This window comes from Thunnus maccoyii, chromosome 13 (assembly GCF_910596095.1).
Source record: "Thunnus maccoyii chromosome 13, fThuMac1.1, whole genome shotgun sequence".
Lineage (NCBI taxonomy): Eukaryota > Metazoa > Chordata > Actinopteri > Scombriformes > Scombridae > Thunnus > Thunnus maccoyii.
This window is the reverse complement of record NC_056545.1, coordinates 21,555,681-21,577,863: the sequence shown is the minus strand read 5'-3', so window position 1 is coordinate 21,577,863 and position 22,183 is coordinate 21,555,681. Positions and strand designations below refer to the sequence as shown.

Sequence of the window (22,183 nt, the reverse complement as noted above, 5' to 3'; positions counted from 1 at the left end):
TCTCAAAGCACGAATTGGAGGTGTGTAAAAACTCTCACATACTGTTTTAGCACACTAAATAGCAAGTTATTATGGAATTTCGGACGCAGCCCAAAAAACGTTGCAAATGAAGTGTTAAGATAAGCTGAATCCCTGACTTTTGACTTACAGGCGGCATTTCCACACAAACCTCAAGTTTTGGAACTTTGACCATGTTTAACATGCATATCTGACATCCTAACAATATGTAAATAACAGAAAACCAGAAAAAGCATAATAAGTCCTCTTTAACAGGGTTTAGTTTTGAAAATTATAAGCCGAAATATCGTGATATCTTCCGTTATTCTCGTTAACTTGTCGACTGCAGTACCACAGTTTAGGCTCACAGTCGCCCCTCTCCTCCACTGTTATCAACTCACATTCCTGTGTGTCTCCCCTGATGGCGCCCAGTCAGGACATGTTTTGTCCCACATATCCATGTTTTGTCAGCAGACCGACTCTCTCTCAGTATGAACAGAGTACATCATCGTGCCTGTTGGTGTGCTTTCTAAACAGCTTTACAAACATGGAAAACTGTTTGGCTTCTCAACATTAACACGACAAAGTCATGTAAAAAAAAGGAGTAGCAGAGCATAAGGTATGCCTGGTATCACCTGTCCCGTGTGTAAAATCCACATTTCTAATATTTAATTTTCTATTCCTCCTCCATGTTGAGCTGGACATCCGATGGGAGGGACTTAAGTGTACATCACCTACAGGGGGAATAGAAATTAACCCTCCTCTAAGAAAACAACTGGCTGGCTGGCCGGGAAACGATGAAACATCACTTTTAATCTGAGTATATGTTTCATGTCCTTGCCCCACATGTGGAGTAGCTGTGTGTGCTGAGCCGTGGCTGTATTTGAACGGAGAGTAAGTATTTCACGTTGGGCCTCAGCTGGACGCATTTTTCACTCCTGTCTGTCTGAACTGTGTCGCTGCGTTGCCGATTGAAATTGTCCAGCTGCAGATTTCACACCACCGAAGAGGGATGATAACAAACATCTGTCTCGTCGGTGTGATTTGCGGTTACGGTTGGCACTTGGCGCTGTCGTCAGCTGACATTTGAAGCGTACTTTTCGTAAATTGAATTTCTTTGAGGAATGCTGTGGGAAGCCATGGGGAATGGGTGGAGACGACAAAACTTCGCCTTCAGCATTTTCAGTCTCTACACCCACAGTAACTTTGATATCCGGAGTGTTAAATAGACTAACAACTATAGCAATGTGGTGTGAAACCCAATAAAGACCTTGTAGATTCTGGCGTACGTTAAAGAAAACTTATTCTGATTGAGCTGTAGCTCATCCAAACTCGCATCAACTCCTAAATCTGTGGCAAAAGTGCGTGTTCTCCAGCAAGATTGTATCATAAAACATATTAGAGAGCGTGCTCCTAGTGTCAGGTGAGTGTGACGGGTAAGAAAAATGTGGTTAAAAGATGAATCAGTCAGAAATGACGGCTATTTTCAGGGCACACGATGCACCGGATTTTTGGGGAAATCCGATGGGAACCAGCGGAGGCGAGAGTTGACTCAGCACAGTTGTGTAGGTGTTCAGATCCTGTCATTTGGTTGCACGTTTCTCAGTCTGTTGCTACGGTCGGTCTATATTTTGCTCATGCTTAAATAAAAAAACATCCCGTGCAAATTGTTTTTGAAGACCTGGTAAATTATGCAAAAAATATGCAAACACACAACTTTCCCCTGGAGCAGAGGACAAATATTAGTGTAGGGGAAAGTTTATTTGTTGACAATCAATATTATACTGCTTGCACCTTGCTGCTCCTAAAGTTGCAAACAGACAGAAACTTTCTTGGGTGCAGTTTCTTTAGCTTCTTGATATGTTGTAATTTAAGATAATTATGCACTTCAAGAAGAAATGAATGGATCAGAATTATATTCTGATATATCCACTGTGCAACATAGGCTTTCAATAAGGAATAGCTTTACCTGGGAAGCCTTTCACTGATCTCTTCTGGTTAAAAGACTGTTGCAGTATGTAGAGAGTGGTCAGAGGTGTGTTGTGTTTCACCTGTAACCACAACCAGCAGTGATGTAGAGATGTACTGACCACACCTAGAGTACACCTCACCATCACTGCAGCAAGGTGAGACTTTTAACTGATTCAGCAGTAAAATGAAAAAAAACCCCATTCTGACAGTTTAAGTTTTTTGTTTGAAGAAAACTGAGACGATCCCAGTGTGAATTGGTTTTGGCTTTAAGTAAGTAAACTTTATTTATAAAGCGCCTTTCAAAACCAGAGTTGCAAGGTGCTGTACAATGCAAAGGGCTTGTTCACAATTTTCAAGTTTGTCTTAAAACAACAGTCAAGTGCCCATATGAACACTGAAAAACAGGTTTTTCTTGACGTAATCATCCTGGCCATCACAAGATTCCTTTAAAGATAATGTGCTTCCCATGTTATTGATGGAGAGCAAAATCCACAGTCCTAGTTTTTTGCAAAAATCAAATAAAAATCAAGTAATTATATAAAGTTCCAACAGTTTTAGTATAAAATTCCCTCTCTCTGTTTCTCCAGACAGTGTTTCCTTGTTGAGCTGCAGTGGAGGGATAGGAACACAAAAGACTGTAACTTTGGAATAAACCCATTTTAATAACTCAGACTGCTGAAGCCTCAAATTAACTTCAGATCAACTTTGGAACGTATTTTTGCACAGAACATAGTTTTAGTCCCCCAACACTTATATTGGAAGCACATTAGGATGGGAAGGGATCTCAAAGGCTGACATGAACAGGAGGGATGATTATAGAAAGCAAACTTATTTCCGTGTTTATATGGGCACCTGTTTTAAAGCAGACTTGGAATAATTGTGAACCTATCCTTTGGCAACAAACGGCACAAAGTTCAAAGGGTTTGTAGAACAAAGACTGCTGATAGACACACACACACACACACACACACACAGATTTACGATCATATGACTGCTTGGTGTGTAAGATCTGCCTTGGCTCCCAGTAACAACACTCCCTTCTGGACAATCTGGCTCATGTTGTAAAGGAACATGGGTGGTGTAGTGTAGTATTTCACAGGTAGGAAACCTGAGTAAATAGTGTAGACAAATTCTCACTCCAACAGACAAAAAAGAAGAAAATCATGTAAAGTCAACCATAGACTTCTCTGCCTTTTAAAGGGTAATCATTATGTATTTCCATAAAATATGTGTGTGTGATAAGATTGGTCTCAGTTCCGCATTTTTGGATCAGTATTTAGTTTTCTCATGCATACCTGTAATGTAATACACATTATGTATGCTTTGTGGCAAGTATTAGCCAGCATAAAGAGTGAATAGAGGCGAAAAAAAGTCTTAAGTCAAATCAAACCAAAGAGCTTATTTGGCAAAACATTGTTTTGCCAACATATCTGTCTCAACATACAGTTGGAAGTAATTGAAATGACAGGCTTTAATGCCAGCTAAGATGGCTGAATGGCTTAAAAAAGATCTAGGATCAGGGTGGAAACAAAAAAAGCATGGAAAGGGTGCAGAAATAGCTCTTCTTGAAATGACAAAGTAGAAATGGCCTTTATATGAGTTTTATAGCAAGTACAATATAACTTGTTGTGAATTAACACAGCTTCAGAAAGGGATTATAATTTTTACTTGAATTTTTCTCATTAGTGTTCTTCAAAGTGTTTTTTTTTAATATTTTGTACAACCAGTGGGATGTGATGATCTGGAAATTAAGAACATATTGTCATAATACCCAATAGAGCCTCCAAATGTTAAGAAAGTCATCATAGTTCACTGTTCAACAGGTGTCAAAAATAATTATTAGAAAGTTGAATGATCCTAAAATGACGATGACTGTGTCACTGTTGTCATGTATCTGGTCTTTTTTTAATTTATTACCACTTCTCAAGACGTCAGGTGCTGCCAATGGCCTTTAGCTTGTACAGTGCAGGTGATGTCCCTATCCAATGTTCAGTATTACTCCTGTCTTTACCTGCTAACTCCTATTCAGGACCCTGTGTGGCTGTGGCCTTCTCCAGCATGCAGTGGGCAGATGGTGAGAAACACTGGACAGGTTATCAATCGATCGCATTTTGTTGAAATGAACCATGAAATTCCAGTAGGTTTTAACCACTGCAAAGCATTGGTTGGTTGACATATTTGTGACTGTATAGTGGATCTTACACAACTTGACAGGCACAACCTTTATCTCATTGACTGGCTGTTATTTAATGTAATGGCAAAGTGTCACACATCTAGACCCAAAACTCCACCACTGATATTAAGAAGTTTAGGTGGTATACGTTAGTTGAGGCACAGCAAAGAAAGAGATAATGCTGTAATTTGTAAAAATACACAAATTAATGTGTTGATAATTGACAATTAAACACATGGAGGTAGTTAAAACCGTTTTTCATGAAGTCAAAAATATTAAACATTGGAGATAAACTTTACTTTATTATTTTTTAACTTAACCTTGCTGCCATAAACAGCAGTATTTATTCAGTTTTGAGATGTTTTAGTTTTTAGATGTGGTTCTTAGATATTTCATCCTCATTATCATTCCCAAACACTAACAACCTACCCCCGACCCCACCCACCTAACCCTACCCCCCCTTCTTTCTCTGTCTCCCTCTTACACACACCCTCCCTCCCCTTTGCCTCGTTGCCGAGGAAACGTTCAGCCATTCAAAGACACCGGCCCACACACTACACAAAAGGGTTCACATACACACACACACACACACACACACACACCCTTTTCTCTGTTGCCGGTAGCTGTGTCCTACACATCTCGTAAGTCGATGTGTCGATGACCTGATACACAGGTAAACAGCACAAGACGCCTGAGGTGTGTGAGGGCTCTCTGTTTTCAGCATTTTAACAGTGATACTTCTGACATTACATCATCTGTTGTTGACTGGTGTGATACTGAGTTGTACTTGAATGCCTCTTCCTGTGTGATCATGATCATGTCGCTCTCCTCAAGGATTAGATTCACTTCAAGAACCCACTTGTACTGTCAGATTATTTCGCTAACTACTCTTCTTTTGAGATACTTACACTATTAGTCTGGATAGTGTACAGTATGTCTGTATTATGACATCTGAGTCCTGTTAAGCTACATTGAAAGCTAATGCTGCTACTGCTGCTACTGTTTCATTACCTTTAGTACTGCTGCTGCTTTTACTAACTATTACTACTTCTACTGTTGTTGCTGCTGCTACTGGTTACTGTTACTAAGGTTGTTGATTTTATAAATAACAACTGTTGCTACCCCTGAGTTTCTGGCTGCATCTGTTGGTGTTGCAGTTCATATATACAAACCGAAACTACTGCTATTAGCAAAACTGATAAACTTGCCATCGGTGTGTGTGTCTGTGAATGGGTGAAGAGAGGCAACGATTGTAAAACACTTTTTCCGTTAAAGTAGAAAGGCGCTATATAAGTGCAGTCCATTAACCATTTTACTAGTGCTCAAATTCCTACTAGCAGTATTGTCTTTTACTCAATCAGATCATTACTTGGGGACATATGGTTTACAAATGCATTGCTCCAGATAATCAAATATTTCTAATAACTTATAATAACAGCAATCAAATTTTTGTCACTAGGTTTAAAACATACCAAATAGGTAAACAAATTGTCAGTAGAGACAAAACGTTGATAGCTTTCTGAACTGTAGCTACACTGGCACACACAAAGTGCTCTAAGCATTGACAATATCAGTTTATTGTAGATTGAATCTATTATTGGACATTATAGATTTGAACCCATTTCTAGAGACAATATAAGCTAATTCCTTAAATGGATATAAATTATACTTTGATACAAAGGCAGATATTTTATCCAATTAATGCAAATTAGGTCTTAAGCTTTCAGTCTGTGCAGTTACTGTGTTGTAAGTTATGCTGCTGCCTCCAAAAAACATCATTTTTCTCTGTAGTGGAACACTAAATCACTTTTTTGTTTTGTTTTTTGTTGTTTTAGACCTTGAAATACTGCGAATTATTACATCAAGTGTGTGAATTTAACAAGTGTGAAGTTGCACAAACTCCAGATTATAAATGTAAGTCTCTCTCTTTTCTTTTCACTTTTTGTCTTTGCACCAGAACAGCTGCAACAACAGTGCGATGGCCGCTCCAGAGGATGTGATTGAGCCAGTGGCTCAGTGCACAACAGTCCAAAACCTGGGCAGAAGGCGTTTCACGCATGACCTCCATAATCTGAGTCCAGACGAGATAGATGGCCTCATGTCCAGCAGTGGTAAAAATAACACTTCCTTTTATAAGATATGTTAATCTAAGAAGATATGAGCTGTCTGTTGAACAACTCTAATTGCTGTATCAGAAGAAATTTCAGTGACATATTCGAATCTTCCAAAACATAGATGGCCGTCCATTCCTTGTGGTGCATCATCTTCCGGAAATAAAGGAGGAGGGTATACCATACCTAATGCCTGGTGTACCTATCACATGCAGGGTGGACAACACAGAGAAATACACCACCCGCTCTAAGGTACATCCATTCAATTTTTGTTCTCTTTTGGTAGTTGCTGAAAGGACTAAGTATTAATAGCAAGCTTTGATGAGCTTGAAGTGAATCCGTGCATATATCCACGTTCAAATGGTTTCGTCCTATGCAACGTCTTATAAACATGATCACCCATGATCACCTTTTAATATCTGACTTCAATCTAATGTTCCAGCCTGGCTGAGACACTGTGAAGTTCAACTTGAATGTACTTTACTATTGAGACATCATGTCATAGCAAAACTGTTAGTATTTAACTCTTTTTCTGAACTCACAAGCAGGCTGTTAATACTCTAAACAGTCAGCTGTCCCATGATTGTGTGGTTATTTCCATGCTGTCTGTCTGTGGGTTTAACTTTTGTTTTGAGCCAGTGGGCTTAACTGTCGCATTAACCTACTGTTGTTCAGATAGAGAGATAGGCTTGAAATTACATGGTGAGTTGTTGTGTGTATGTTGATTATAATTTTAAGTGTAGATGCGATGTTTGGGTAGAACAGGTGAGCACAGTGTTGAGAGTGTTTGTGGAAGTGGGTGTTTACTCTACTGCTGGGTCCTCTGGAGGTTACCTTGCGAGGCAGCTGGATTCAAGAAATCACGACATCATGTGAGAATCCATCTTGTCAGGCTTCAAGTTATGCGCTTGCCTTGCAAAGTAAGACGGTGATAGACAGATGGTTCATCCAATCACCTGCCAATTATTTTTTTGAAAGAGCCTGCCCTTTTCCAAACAGTTTCCAAGGACGACTTCTTAGATGGTTCTGTGTAACAAACCATCTGGCATGTCAGGTTATTCTGGAGGGGCCTAATATAACAAAATATTTTAGTTTTCAGGAGCCCACTTTATAACTGCCAATGACATATCTACTTTTACACAAGTCTCTTTTTTTAACCACTCAAACTGCAGTACTGCATGTGCATTTATGTCAAAAAGCACAAGTTTCTTTATATTGTTATATAAGTCAGTTCATAGCCAGAGAAGGACAACATGTTGCATGATGCCTTTTAGAAATGAATGATTATTAGTAACAGCTGAGTTAAATATGACTGACTCAGTCAGTTTGCATGTTCTCCCTTTGTTTTCCTATCCACGTTAGCTGTTTTTACTCCCAAGTCCAAATAGATGCCTTTCAGCAAATACTACTTGTATGAAGTCAAAAAGAACATTGTGTTACACAAACTGTTCAGAGTACATGCCCATTAAATGTGGAAGCGCTACTTCTTGGTTCAACTTTGATCTATTGCATTGCAATGGATGATAATAACCCACATTTTGAGTGTGTTAACTTTAGTTTTCTTCTTAACCTCTTATGTGTCTTGCCCTAATGGATGTTGAGGTAAAGCTCTGCCTACTGGTTTTGTGAGGAAAATGTTACCATACCTGATAAAAAGGAAGCAAAAATGTGACATACTCAAAGCATATGAAAATAAAATCCAGGTTGTAAAAAAAGTATTCATTTAAACACGTAAGTCTTTGTCACTAATGAAATACAAATTTGTGTCACAACTTGGATAACTAATTGAAAATTTAATGAATACTAGTGTGACATTTGGTCTTCAGTATTTGATTTTCGTCATTTTATACCATCATGTTTATGTGCATCATTTCAATAATGTCTCACCAGGTCCGTGTAGGCACCCTGTACACGGTGTGGCTAACACACGGCCAGTTCCACTGGACGGTGAAGAGGAAGTACAAGCACTTCCAGGAGCTGCATCGAGATCTTTACAAGCACAAGATGATGCTTCATTTGCTGCCTCTGGGAAGGTCAGTGTACAAATCTGTTTATCTTAATCATGCAAATCAAACTCACTCTGAGAGATGTGCATTCAAAATCTGAGTGATGTTTTTTTTATGAGTTTTTACAGTCAGATTTCTGAAGCACTAAGCATTTTGAATATTCAAATTTCTCTCAAAGATTTGCAAAGGACAGGCAGCAGCTGAGAGCCATGTCAGAGGAAATGCCCAGCCTACATGGGAATGACCGGACCAGAAGGACCTCCAGCAAAATGGTATCAAACAAACCAATCAGATAGCACATATAAAGTATACAGTACATGCTTTGAAATACCCACACACAATGTGTCCTTGATGGCGAACACAATGGTATAAATATTCAGATACTTTTCACTCACAGAATTGTTGTTGTGTCAAGATTTTCAAATTAATTTTATTTAATGAAGAAGATTGTTGTTCTCTATTAACTGCGGTACATATAAAAGAAAAATCTGTGTTTACTGTGTTGGTCTTTGCTGATTCCTTGTATTTATTGATTTTGTTACACTCTTATCAGCCTAATGTCTCAAATGTTTTACTACTGTCACATGTGAATATTGTATATGAGAATGCCACTTTTTTGTGTGAAAAAAATAGCTTTTTATTGTTTTCACACCAGACAATTATTGTAAAAAATAGAAGTGATATGATACATTTATTGAAATGAACCAACTCTACACAACAAAAATGACAATTTCACAAAATTCATACAGTTTCAGGCAATTCCAGTGACTCACTTGCACAAGTCGCATTTTAAAATTGAATCACTTTTCTATTGCAGAAATACCTTGAGGAGTACTTGAATGGTCTGCTGGAGAACGCTTTCTGTAGGAATGACCACAGCATGGTAATAGCTTTGAAACACAGACATTCACAGCACAGATACACAGTGAATGTCATGTAGCATGATGGCATTCTCTCTTTGCCTTTGTTTCAGTTGGAGTTCCTCTCTGTCGGTGCTCTCTCCTTCATCACTGATCTCGGACCCAAAGGCTTGTAAGCAGAATAGACTATTTATGTGTGAGGGAGAGACAAAGAAAATGGGGAAATGACTAAGTGTATTACAGGGATTTATTTTGCAATATGTGTCATCTCTCCTCAGGGAGGGGCCCATCTTCAAGAGGTCGGGGGGTCACCGGATCCAAGGCCTGAACTGCATTGGCCATCATCAGTTCTGTTTCCGCTGGTCACGCCGCTGGCTGGTGGTGAAAGACTCCTTCCTGATGTATATGAACCGAGACCATGGCAACATCAATTTTGTATTGCTGTTTGACCCAGAATTCAAAGTGAAAGTAGGCCGTGCTTATACAGACACCAGATACGGAGTCTGCTTTGAGAACTTCACTCGGTAAGTCAGCTGTGTGTTTGCCCACGTATATACTGTACGTACATACATATCTTTATGTCTGGGGTTATGTTGTGATACGTGTGTGGCCTGTTTGTTTTTCCTCAGGAGTCTGGTCATCAAATGCAGCAGCTATAGACAAGCGCATTGGTGGAGTCATGAAATCAACCGGCTGGCGGAAACCTCTGACTTTCTCAAAGTGCAACGCTTTGAGGGGTTCGCTCAGCCGCGGGAGAACACACTCACTAAATGGTCAGTTGCTGTGTAGTCTGTCTGAGATTTGCAACAGCTGTCCGTCTTCAGAGTCTGACTTAATTTACTAAACGTTTGTGGTTTATTGATGTTATTTGAAGGTATGTGAATGGAAGAGACTACTTTGAAGACCTGGCTGATGCTCTTGAACAAGCCAAGGAGGAAATCTTCATCACAGACTGGTGGTAAGTGTCAGCAAGATCTGGATTTTCTGATGAAGAAAGTTGAGTTTACCGGCTAAAAATGTCCGTGTAATTATACCACTAAAATATTCCTCTCAGGCTCAGCCCTGAAGTGTTCCTGAAGAGACCAGCGACTGAAAATTACTGGCGCCTGGATGAGATACTCAAACGCAAAGCAGTAGGGACTCTCTGTCTTGTTCCTCTCTGTTTAAACTCCCAAAAGATTTTTCAAATTTCACATCACCTTTGTTCATCCTTTTTTTTTCAAATTGCATCACTTCTCTTTGATCCCTTTTCTGCAGGAACAAGGAGTCAAAGTGTGTGTTCTGTTGTACAAAGAGGTGGAGCTCGCACTTGGCATCAATAGCGAGCACAGCAAGAAGACTCTTATGAATATGCACCCAAACATCAAGGTCTGTCACCTCTCAGAATAATTTGGTGTACAGGCGACAGCCACACAATTAGAACTGTTACCAGAGACGTCATCTCATTTTTTTAAAAAAATGTTAATCTGTTTGATGTTCAACAGGTGATGAGACATCCTGACCATGTGTCGGCTGTGGTGTTCCTTTGGGCTCACCATGAAAAGATGGTGGCTATTGACCAAACAGTAGCCTTTGTGGGAGGCATTGACCTTGCGTTCGGGAGGTGGGATGACAGCCAGTACAGGCTAACTGACCTTGGTTTGACAGAGGTGGCCAACAGTGAAGCAGAGGAGGAGCCAAAGGGAGATACAGGAGTAAGAATGTGATGACACAATCTTATTTTCTTGTTGATTGGCACTAATTGAGAATAAATATGTTCACGGTAGTTCATGAGGCAGTGTGCTTTCAGTATGTCACACTACCCGCAGACACAAACTAATATCTTTGTTAACTAGGACAATGGTGTGGCTGATGGTCCAAAGCCATCTGAACCAGATAAGCAAACAGAGCAGGACCCTGAGAATCTGATTGGCAACACTAAACTATGGCTTGGCAAAGACTACAGCAACTTCATCAGGAAAGACTGGGTCCAACTTGACAGACCCTTTGAAGGTACATTATCTAAATCTCCTTTTAGTATCACAGACATGCACATACGCAAACATACAGAGAGTCTCTAAACAGGGATCTGGAAGGATTGCTCTTTATATTTTTTCAGATAACATCGACCGTACTCAAGTTCCTCGCATGCCGTGGCGCGATCTGTCTGCAGCTATTCATGGCAAAGCTGCCAGGGATGTAGCCCGCCACTTCATCCAGCGCTGGAACTTTACCAAGGTCAGATTCAAAGGAAAGTTCTGCCTTTTTAAAGGCACCTGGCTTTTATTGTTGCAGTTGTGGCCAAAATATCTATAAGTTATCATATTATTTTAAACATCCTTGTTATTTTAGAGACTGGGACAGCTCTGCTGGAAACAGCTTTATAAATAAGTCTACAGATACACAAGCTTCAGATGGCTTTAAGTAGAGCTTGTAGAGCTAAAAAATCTGAGACTTTTATTGCCATGGCCCTATTGGACTATTGTGTGGGTGTTGTCCACATTCTTAGCTACGAAGATGAGTACAGTGTCATGCTAACCTATGGGTTTATTGGCCACAACATCAATAAGACCAATAGTAAATTGTAAAATAAACTGAATGTAACTGAGGGCCTTAGAAGGAAATCTTCATATGTCTGACAAGAAGGTGACATTTATAGCTTTGATTGATTTTCATATCTCTAGATCTTCAAAAACAAGTACAAGGATGATTTCTACCCCTACCTTCTCCCCAAGTCTCACTGCACTGCTGACTCACTCTCATTCAATGTGCCGGGGTCCAATAGAGCCAAAGTGCAGGTATGTGATGATGTCGGTGTCTGTGCAACATCAGTGCATGTTGAAAATGTTACAGTGTATCTTTATTCCCTCTCACACATGGAAGTCACAGCACTGCCTGGTTTGTTTGTCCATTTAATGGGGCGGCCTTCACACATCCATACATTCTCCTGTATTTAACAAAGACTGTTCCAACGCTACATTAGCATTCCAGATAAATCGGGCTGTTTTTCTTTTCACCATGGGTGACAGCTCTGACTGCTGGAGAACAGTGGCCACTTGTAAAAGAAGCTCACCAAAGATTGAAGAGAGCACCAGAGATGGGCTTCACACTGGAGCCAGCCAGAAACCTTTTCTGTGTTCTGGCTTGTAAATCAACCTTTGTTCAGTTACACACATGATGTCAACACAGAAAAAACAGAATATTTGTAGTTTGGCTTAATGTGCATATGGGAAATGGACATTTGTGACACACAAGACATAAGCACTACAGGGATCTTTAAAGAGGGCCTTTAAAGATCTATCATGGGAAGAACAGAAGTTAAAAACTAGATTCCTATAGTCTTCATTGAAATAAGAACCTATGCTGCTGGTCACTTCCATATTAATTTGTTACCGCAATTACTGTAATAACTGTAAACAAATAAGACAAACTGATTTCTACCCTGCATTTTACATTGTGTGACACCAAGTCACATCTAGCAGGAAATCAGATGGATGTTTTTCCAGTACAACAAAGAGTCTCTGTTCTAGCCTTTAAAATGCAGCTCAAGTATTTAGAGTTTGTTTTTTTTTGCAGCGGCAGATGGTGGAACAAGAGTAAAGCCTGTGGAACAAAATCACTTCCAACATGTTTATCCTGTTGAGTAAAGCCAGAGAAAACAAATGCACTCAGAGTGATGCCAAGGACAGAGAGGGAGAACAAGTGGAAGCGTTATATTTGCAACAGGCTTCATGGGAAATGTGGTCTAGATGATGAAAAACACTATCATTAAGAATACATTAAATATGGAGCGCCCTGGTAGCCGAATGGTTACTGTGCATGCAACATAATTGCAACGTCCCTGGTTCGATTCTAGCCAGGGACCTTTGTTGCATGTCATCTCTCTCTCCCCTTGTTTCCTGTCTGCCTCTCTGCTGCCAACTGTCCAATAAAAGCAAAAATTATATATATATAAAAAATAATATATGAAATATAAAAAGCCCAATTATTGGTCATGTATCAGCAAAATTTTAGGTTAGAGAAAATGATTCTGCAGTCTGCTAATTCATCATTAAAGTCATGTTTGAATTGTAGTTCAAAGTGTGAATTGTATGTTTGAGAGTTTCTGTTGTTGTGTGAGACAAACCTATGTAAACAAGTAAAATAGTGTATATCACAGGTAAGAAACATTTTTGGCGTGTATGGTCCCCACATACTTTCTTACTATCAGCAATGTTATTCCCACTCAACATCATATGCTTCGGTTCTGAAGTATTGAGACAGTGAGTGTTGGATAATAATAGCTTTTGCTGTGTGCTGTATTATGGGCAGTGGCCCATAACCTTAACCCTTGCTCTCCATTATGCTGCAGCTTTCCTATCAGGTGTTGCTGCTCCCTTATTCAGGTGTCAGAGACACTGCCTCAGCTGTCACATACTGTGCTAGAGCTACAACAGGTTTTCTCCCTCTTTGTGTAAGTGTTAGAGCTAGTCAAGTCAAGTCAATTATATTTCTATAGCACCAAATCATAACAGAAGTTATCTCAGGGCACTTTTAATATAGAGCAGGTCCCAACATTCCCTCATGAGCAGGCACTTGGTGACAGTGGAAAGGAAAAATTCCCCTTTAATGGGAAGAAACCTCAAGCAGAACTGGTCTCTGGGTGGGCGGCCATCTGCCTGGACTGGTTGGGTTGAGAGAAAAAAAGAGTGGGGAGGGGGAGAGAGAAAAAGAGAGAGAAAAGCTCAATGCAAGTTCCACATAGAGATGTGTAATAAGAATAATTAAAAAAAAAAATAATAATAATAATTGTAGCAGAGGGTGTTGAGCAGGATTATGGAAGCAGTGAGTGGCTTGCAATCACAGATCCAGCTTCTACAGCTCCGGAGGCAGAAATAGCGAAAGCAACAGGAGACAAGAACACACAGACAAGAAAGCACAAAACTATGGGAGAGAGAAGATGCCGAGATAGTAAGATGCATTAATGGGACAGGAATGCATACATATGGAGAGGGAGAGGACGAGAGAGGAGCTCAGAGCATCGGGAAGTCCCCCGGCTGGTCCAGGGCAAGCCTGAGCTGGTCCTAACTATAAGCTTTATCAAAAAGACAAGTTTTAATCCTACTCTTAAATGTAGAGATGGTGTCTGCCTCCCAGACCCAAACTGGAAGATGGTTCCAGACGAGAGGAGCCTGATAGTTGAAGGCTCTGCCCCCCATTCTACTTTTGGACACTTTTGGACACTTTTGGACACAATGTTCTAGTGGGCTAATAGGGTACTATGAACTCTTTAGGATATGATGGTGCCTGACCATTAAGGGCTTTGTAGGTGAGGAGAAAGATTTTAAATTCTATTCTGGATTTTACAGGAAGCCAATGCAGAGAAGCTAAAATGGAAAAAATGTGATCTCTTTTTCTAGTTTTGCAATAATTTCAAGAGTTGCAATAATGCAGCCTTGAAGTAATAAATGCATGGACTAGTTTTTCTGCATCTTTTTGAGTCAGAATGTGCCTGATTTTTGCAATCTGATAGGTGAAAAAAAGTCCTTGAAAAGTCCTTCAAATTTGAAATTTATGTGGGAGTTGAAGGACGTCTCTTCATCAAAGATAACTCCCAGATTCCTTATGGTGGTGCTGGAGGCCAAGGCAATGCCATCTAGAGTAGAGTAATATCATTAGATAATGTGTTTCTTAGATGTTTAGGGCCAAGCATAATAAACTCAATTTTGTCTGAGTTTAGTAACAGAAAACTGCAGGTCATCCAGGTCTTGATGTCCTTAAGGCATGCTTGGAGTTTAGTTAACTGATTGGTTTCATCTGGCTTCATTGATAAATATAATTGGGTATCATCTGCATAACAATGAAAGTTAATGGAGTGCTTCCTAATAATATTACCCAAAGGAAGCATACATAAGGTGAATCGCATTGGTCCAAGCACAGAACCTTGTGGAACTCCGTGTCTAACTAACAAAGAGCAATCTCAGTGCACCACAAACTTAAATTATCACAAAAATAAATGCAGCAGATTCAGTTGTCACTTCTTCTATCAAATTCAAATGAAGGTTATTTTTGATACAACAACTCTTAGATGTCTAGACTAATTCTGTGATGTTAATGGTCTGTAAAACTAAGAAGACATTTGTTTTATTGTAGGATTGTAGGGCGCATACCTTAGGGGAAAAAAATGGCAGAAAGTAGTTCAGTAATAGAAAAAAATCTGCATCTTTCAGCTGAAATGTGTTGAGAAAATACTAATACTAAGGAATTCTGCTGCATAGCCAGTGACAGGGAAAGTTTTCAAGTTTTTACATGTCATTTCCTCAGGTGTTACGCTCTGCTGATCGCTGGTCAACTGGAACCTGTGAGAGCTCGATCCTCAACGCCTACATCCACACCATTGAGAACAGCGAGCATTACATCTACATCGAGGTATTGCAGGAATGTCCTAACTATTTACAGACAAATATGTACCTCATAGCACAGTGACTGAACTTAATGTAATGTCTACACATTTAATTATATGTTAATTTATTTTACAACTCAACATTTTAAACGAACAGACTGTCAAAATTATTTAAGCTTGTTCTGCGTTGGGTTCCCAAATGCTTCCTCATGATGGCAGTGATACAAAAAAAAGGGCAGCCATCATGGCAAAAAATGTCACTGTGACCTAAATAGTTTTAGTAGTATCACATAAGAATGGGTTCTATTTTGTATAAAATAACATCTGATGTTTGAAAGATATTTATTTTTGTTTTGGCACGTGATTCTATTGGATTACACAATATTTGACACATTCGTTTCACATGCCACTGAGAGATTTTCAAGCCAATGTGTGCCTATTCATAAGGTTTCATGAGTCCCTTCCCTGCCAGATACCTACCTGTTTCAGCACTCCCCTCATACCGAGCCACCATCTGCTTTTTCTCTGCCCTTAGAACCAGTTCTTCATCAGCTGTGCCGATGGGAAGACGGTCCATAATGGGATCGGTGATGCTATTGTGAACAGAATCCTGCGTGCACACAGGTCTGGCCAACTGTAACAACTCCAACAAACTAACAACTTAGTTTGAAGTTACAAAGCAACATTTTATGAAATCTGTGCAAAGTGGAGCACAACACAGAAGAGTACATTTCAGCATTCACCTTGATAACCGATAACCCATTTGCCATACATATTTTACATTATTAAACAATAACGGTGGAAAATATCAGTGAAATACAATATTTTTTCAAGTGAAACAAATCATGAAATAAAATATAAATATGAAAGGAATAGTCTACTTGTTTAAAGAGTACACTTGTTGACAATGTACGTGTTGAAATTGTGTCTTATTGCAGGGAGCAGAAGAAGTACAGAGTGTTTGTGGTGATTCCTCTACTTCCTGGATTTGAGGGAGACATCAGTGCAGGAGGTGGAAATGCCATTCAAGCTATTCTGCACTTTACTTACAGGTGAGAGCCCCCCACCCCCTTTTAAATAAAATTGGATACGATCATTAAATCATTACTATGTAGTTTATTATGGTGATGGGATGTTGTTTTAATAGTCTGAGGTGTGAGTGAGGGATTTCTGTCAACCTTAAGTGAAACTGGAAAGACTACTTTGCTTTTTCTTTTATCATTATAACAGAGTGGTTTATCAACTTAAAGCATTAAGTAAATGATAATACATCATGAGCCTAGTCAGCCTGTTGTTATTGCCTGAACACAGTGTTGCAGTATCACTGAGATCTCACTTGCATTTATTTATCAGCCTACTGTGAATGTTATGCCCAGAAGTCACTATTTACTTAGATATCATTGTTACTATTGTCCTATGTTGTGTTAAGTGCCTAATTTTAGTTAACTTTGAATGTCTCAGGACTATATGCCGAGGGGAGCAGTCCATCCTGTCAAGACTTGCTGAAGGTGAGTTTTCTGTCACTTGTCTGCTTTTGTTTCAACTCAAAAGTCCACCTGACATCACAAAAATCCACTTGTTTCTTCCTAACATGTTTCTCTTTCTTTCTCCTTGTGTTGCTCCTTTAAACTGAAGCTACTGGTACTAGGTATCTGCCCAGTCTGTCTCTATTTTCATCCTTCAGTTGTTTGTCTTCTTTTGACACCCTTTTTAAGCATCGATATGTCTAAGAGATTTTCTTAATAAATCATCACTGAATTTGTATATTATCTCTGGTCAATAATGTGATTCTGGTCTGCCCCCCAGTTGAGGACCAGTGGACGGAGTACATCACAATCTGCGGCCTGAGAACACATTCCCAGCTCTCCAAGTCACTTGTCACAGAGCTCATCTATGTTCACAGCAAGACCCTCATTGCTGATGACCGCTGCTATATAATTGGTGAGTCACCAGCGCAAACTCATTCACAGACAGAGCATCACTTTGACCTTGAGTCATTGTGGAGCTTTATGGCAAAAGAGCTAATCAGTAATCTCCTTTCATCGAAATCCAAATATGTGACAGAAGTCCTGGCTTCTGTTAAAATATTTTTACATGTGGATTTTAATGTATTTTACACTTTCCACTTGAATTATCTGACCATGGTAAAAACTAAGTGGAAATGTAAACGAATATATGGAAATGTATTCATTAATTTGGGATTCAGAAGTGTTTCAGTAGCCTAAAAACATGTTATTTTTCATGTTAAACCAGGTTAAAATGGTGAAACCTCAAAGAAAGTGTTTTGTTTGCGAAGGTTGAATTTCTTCTCCTAGAACATGTGATTTATTATCTTTGAGTTCCACTTTGTTTTGTTCCACAACTGACCACTGTTAGTGTAAGTCTGATAAAATAATGCAGTAGATGGTATGATAGGACCTGATGATACTTACCTATAACATTCATCATTTAAAATCCATTTCTGAACTATAAATATACTAACACAGAAGCCTGAAAAACAGCACTCATTCTGAAGAATACTTTCTAAAGGACAGATTGTAAATGTCTTTTCTCCCCATTTTTGTTCCAGGATCAGCCAACATCAATGACCGCAGCATGCTGGGAAGCAGGGACAGTGAGTTGGCAGTGTTTGTGGAAGATGAAGAGAGGGTCCCGTCCATCATGGGAGGGGAGGAGTACCAGGCAGGACCCCTCACACTCGCTCTGCGCAAAGAGTGTTTCAGGTCAGGACAAAACATGTAGCTCCTGAAATTCTGTATGGCCACGACCTCTAGAGGTGAGCTGGTTTTTAAAGGGAGTTCAGCAACCGTCTCATCGTCTGTCACGACTATCATGATTTAGCTGAATTTTCTATGTTTTGGGAAACAACAGCCACCGAATGTCACATACAGTATGTATTTCCTGGTTTATAAGCAAATCATTTCAGGTGACAATTGTGGCCAAACATTGTAGTAATTCTCCTAATGAAAAACCTTAACAGTTTCATTCTTCCTCAGGAATTTTGAAACACTATTATGACAAACTACTCTAAAAAAGTGCATAGACAGAAACTGGCTATTGTTTGAATGCACTGTGCTTTCTGAACTATATCTTTTTTTCCCTACCAGTGTTCTTGTTGGAGCTACTTCAGACACTAGTATCAGCATTGACGACCCAGTCAGTGATGAGTTCTTCTTCTTGGTCTGGAATTCAGCTGCCCAACTGAATGCCACCATCTATGACAAGGTATACATAAGACAAAGACAGTGTATTACAGATTATGCAATGACATATTATCTTTAACTTTCTATTCTTTACAATAGCAACGTTTCTGTTTTCTGACCTCTCCTTTTGTCTCTGTGGCTGCTCTGTACTGCTGTGATACAGGTCTTCCGATGCCTGCCCTGCAACGAAGTCCACAACAGCTGTGAGCTGAAGGAGTATTCCAAGAAGGAGCGCCTCTATGACTCAGACCCTGAGCAGGCCATAGAAGAGCTGAAGGCCATTCGGGGGCTGCTGGTCCACTTCCCCCTGAAGTTCTTGTGTGAGGAGAACCTGCTGCCTCCACTGGGCACTAAAGAGGGCATGGCTCCTGTAGGGCTGTGGACATAAACGCAGCTCAGCCCAGATCAGACCACTACACTACTACTAACAGCTAAAGCTGTACCACATGCTCCTCCATGTGGTTTTAACCCAGCTAATGTTCAGCACAGTAGACTAAAATAGCCACAGGACTGGCGGTTCAATAGCGAGGGAAAGACATCACCTTAGCACAAATTATTTGTTAACCACTAATGCTTTTTATATTGTCTATTTGACTGACGATGGGCAGGCCTGAACATAACCACTGAAAAGCAGATTCTATGATAATTGATAACCTGTAAGAGCAGTAGATTAACCTTTTACGGGCCAGTTTGTTCATGATGGCAGCAGCTGCTTCATAACTTCTACAATGCAATCAGAACCGCAGGGCTGGCGGTGGTACAAAACACACATAAATTAATGTATGAGTCAGGAGAGGATTGCAAGGTTGTATTGGAAATCAAGCATCTCACATGATCTGGGAACATAGTGTACATTTATTGGTGCAAGGTTTTTGGGTGGGTGGGTGGCTCTGTTTCTGTCTCTCTCTCTCTCTCTACCTCTCACTCTCTCCCTCTGAGGCTTCACCTCTCACTGCAGTGCCAGCAAATCTGTCAGAACATTTGTGGTTGTTATGGTGACGGATATAAAGAGATGACTGGATCGTAGCTGAAATAAAGACTGGATAGGGCAGAAAAGGGGAGAGTACTGATAAGAGGGATAACTTACTAAATTTGGATGGTGGACCAGAAAATAGAAGGTAATATGTCGAATGGAGACTGTCAATTTCTGTGGAAGCAAAGTCATTTTAATATTTTTAGATAAACAATCAGGTGGGAAAACTGAGAGAAAAGGAGAAGGAGGACAAGATAATTAAAGGGTGCTAGGTTGATTTACTGTTAATTGTTGCGTTTTTTTTTTTTAAGTCACCATGACAACCAAGTGAATTATTATTTCACCATGTTGTCAGTAGTCCAGAACAGAACATTCCACCATCCACTTGACTCAGAGAAAACTGTGATGCAGAGACACAGATTGTTTGAACAATGCGGTTTTCAGTTATTTTCATGTGGGCTCCACCATTCTGTGTCCACGTGCCATTCATGTCTTGCGTGTCTACCCTATGATCATTTGCATGCACAACGCATTTGTGTTGGTGCATTAATTTTAACACTGTAACTGAGTGCAATTCCCATGTCTGGAGCATCATGAAGTACTATTTTTAATCTTAAACTGCAAAGATTTTTAGGTTTTGTTTGATATACAATCATGTCAGTTATTCTCTTAAAACCTGTTCATTCCCTTTAGTGACTACTGTTGAGTAATCTGGAAAAGTCTCGCATACTTCGTTTGAAATATTGCATTGACAGATTTGGAGAGATGATGTAATAATTCAACAGAATGTAGATGTTGCCTTCTGAATGTAGACAAACAGGGCTCGAGTTGTTTTTACGCAATAACAAAATGATAAGCATGCTTCCATAGCTGCAGGACATAAGTGACAGGAAAGGAGTTTGACTAAGTTAAGGGGGGGGGGGGAGATGATATTTCTACGCATCATTGGACTGAAATAACTTGATTTTGAACACTTGGGTAAAGCAATGTTGCTGAGAGAATTTTTACATGTTTGAAGGTTCCTCCCATGATACACAGTCTGGCCAAGTTTTTTCAGTGCTTCTGTAAATCTATATCATATCAAGGTTTATGGAGCTTTGGACTTTATCTTTTATATTCCTCACCCATGTATTTTAAGGAGACCTGTATGTTAACGGATGTCACTGATTGATTGATTGATGCAAGTCAAAAAAGTGGACACTTGTTGAGCCTATAACAGAGCCACTGATACTGTACAGACTGCTACATGAGCATTCGAGACACAAGTCAACACTACCTGCTGTAGGTGGCTTCAGTGCAACCTTGTCTGTGAATGTGACAGATGACAAGTGTCCCACGTGAACGCCGCCTCGCACTACACGAGGCACCTTTTGCAGAAGAGCCAGTTAATCCATCTGTTTTTAGAAATGATCCATTGCTGGCTTCAGAACTATTCCCACTTTCCTTCGGAAAATATTAAAATGCCACTGCAAGCCCTTGCACACTACTAGAAGCTGGATATTCACTAGTCTCTCTATACAGCACAGAATGGTTGCCTTGAGTGGTATTCTTTGTTTCAAGATTCCTGAAAATGTTATAATAATATACTGAGAAGTGACCTTAGATTGTTTCTATCATGAATTTTATTTTTATTGTTTTTATTGGACTAATAGCCAGCATTACCAATACATTTTTATGAATACATGACTCATAGAAACTAATAAAACTATTATCCCTACCAGTCACTATGTGGAGACATTTGTTAATGCAAATCTGTAGTCCGAGGTTATTATTTTACCTTAGAGTTTCTGATGTATAGGTTACTAACACTCAGGGGCAGAGACAATACATTGTTACTCAAAAGTACAGTTTACAACTTGTACTTTAAAATGTGTAACTATTCTTGTTTCCTCAATAAACTTGTTTTTTCTACAGACTTTCAACGTGAATATTTACTTTTACTTCACCTAAAATAATTATTAGTATCACATGGCAAACTTCCCATGTACTATTTTTATATAATATATACATGCTGTATATTTGTTCTTTTGATAAATGTAAATATATAAACATATTTAGAGAGAATTTAATATTTGAATATAAAAATGAAGCTATTCTTTATGTTATGGCATGTCTGCTATTTGTCTAATACTGCATAGACAACCATCATATCATTCATGATGTTCCTATAATCTAGACAAAAGCCTACTGTCTAGATGTGTGTTTATCAAATATTGCCTTCCACAGCCAGAAATATACCATAGAAACTACTGATAGAAACATCTAGAGACAAATCCTAACACTTTGCAAGTGAAAACCTATGAGGGGGGGAAATCTAAAATGTAATACTGTACGAAATGGTGATCTTGATAGCTTCTGTAATCCACTGGTATCACTATTTCTGTGGAGCTATTTGCTGTTTTGTTATCTTTATATTATTGGATCAAGTAATTTGTTTAAAAAGAGAAAATGGAAACTGTGGACATAAAGACTGTACATGTTTTGCTGGAAATGATTGCCATGTTATAGCCTCAGTTTCTATGACATAC

General features: G+C 39.3%; 1 protein-coding gene across 2 annotated transcripts; it reads left to right on the top strand.

Annotated features, from left to right (window-relative positions):
• The first annotated feature begins 384 nt into the window (after positions 1-384).
• On the top strand, positions 385-21,570 carry pld2 (phospholipase D2). Of its 2 annotated transcripts, none has more exons than XM_042431741.1 (24): positions 385-891; positions 6,104-6,252; positions 6,377-6,504; positions 8,143-8,285; positions 8,437-8,530; positions 9,076-9,141; positions 9,232-9,290; positions 9,397-9,642; positions 9,748-9,891; positions 9,993-10,076; positions 10,173-10,251; positions 10,376-10,486; positions 10,603-10,812; positions 10,954-11,110; positions 11,217-11,335; positions 11,782-11,895; positions 15,401-15,505; positions 16,015-16,103; positions 16,418-16,531; positions 16,941-16,987; positions 17,286-17,420; positions 18,049-18,202; positions 18,587-18,704; positions 18,846-21,570. In XM_042431741.1, the coding sequence occupies exons 2-24, from the start codon at positions 6,120-6,122 to the stop codon at positions 19,068-19,070; spliced, it is 2,874 nt and encodes a 957-aa protein (XP_042287675.1). In that variant the 5' UTR covers positions 385-891; positions 6,104-6,119; the 3' UTR covers positions 19,071-21,570. The 2 variants fall into 2 exon arrangements, with proteins under 2 accessions (XP_042287675.1, XP_042287674.1); XM_042431740.1 differs by having other exon boundaries at positions 6,099-6,252.
• Positions 21,571-22,183: the final 613 nt, after the last annotated feature.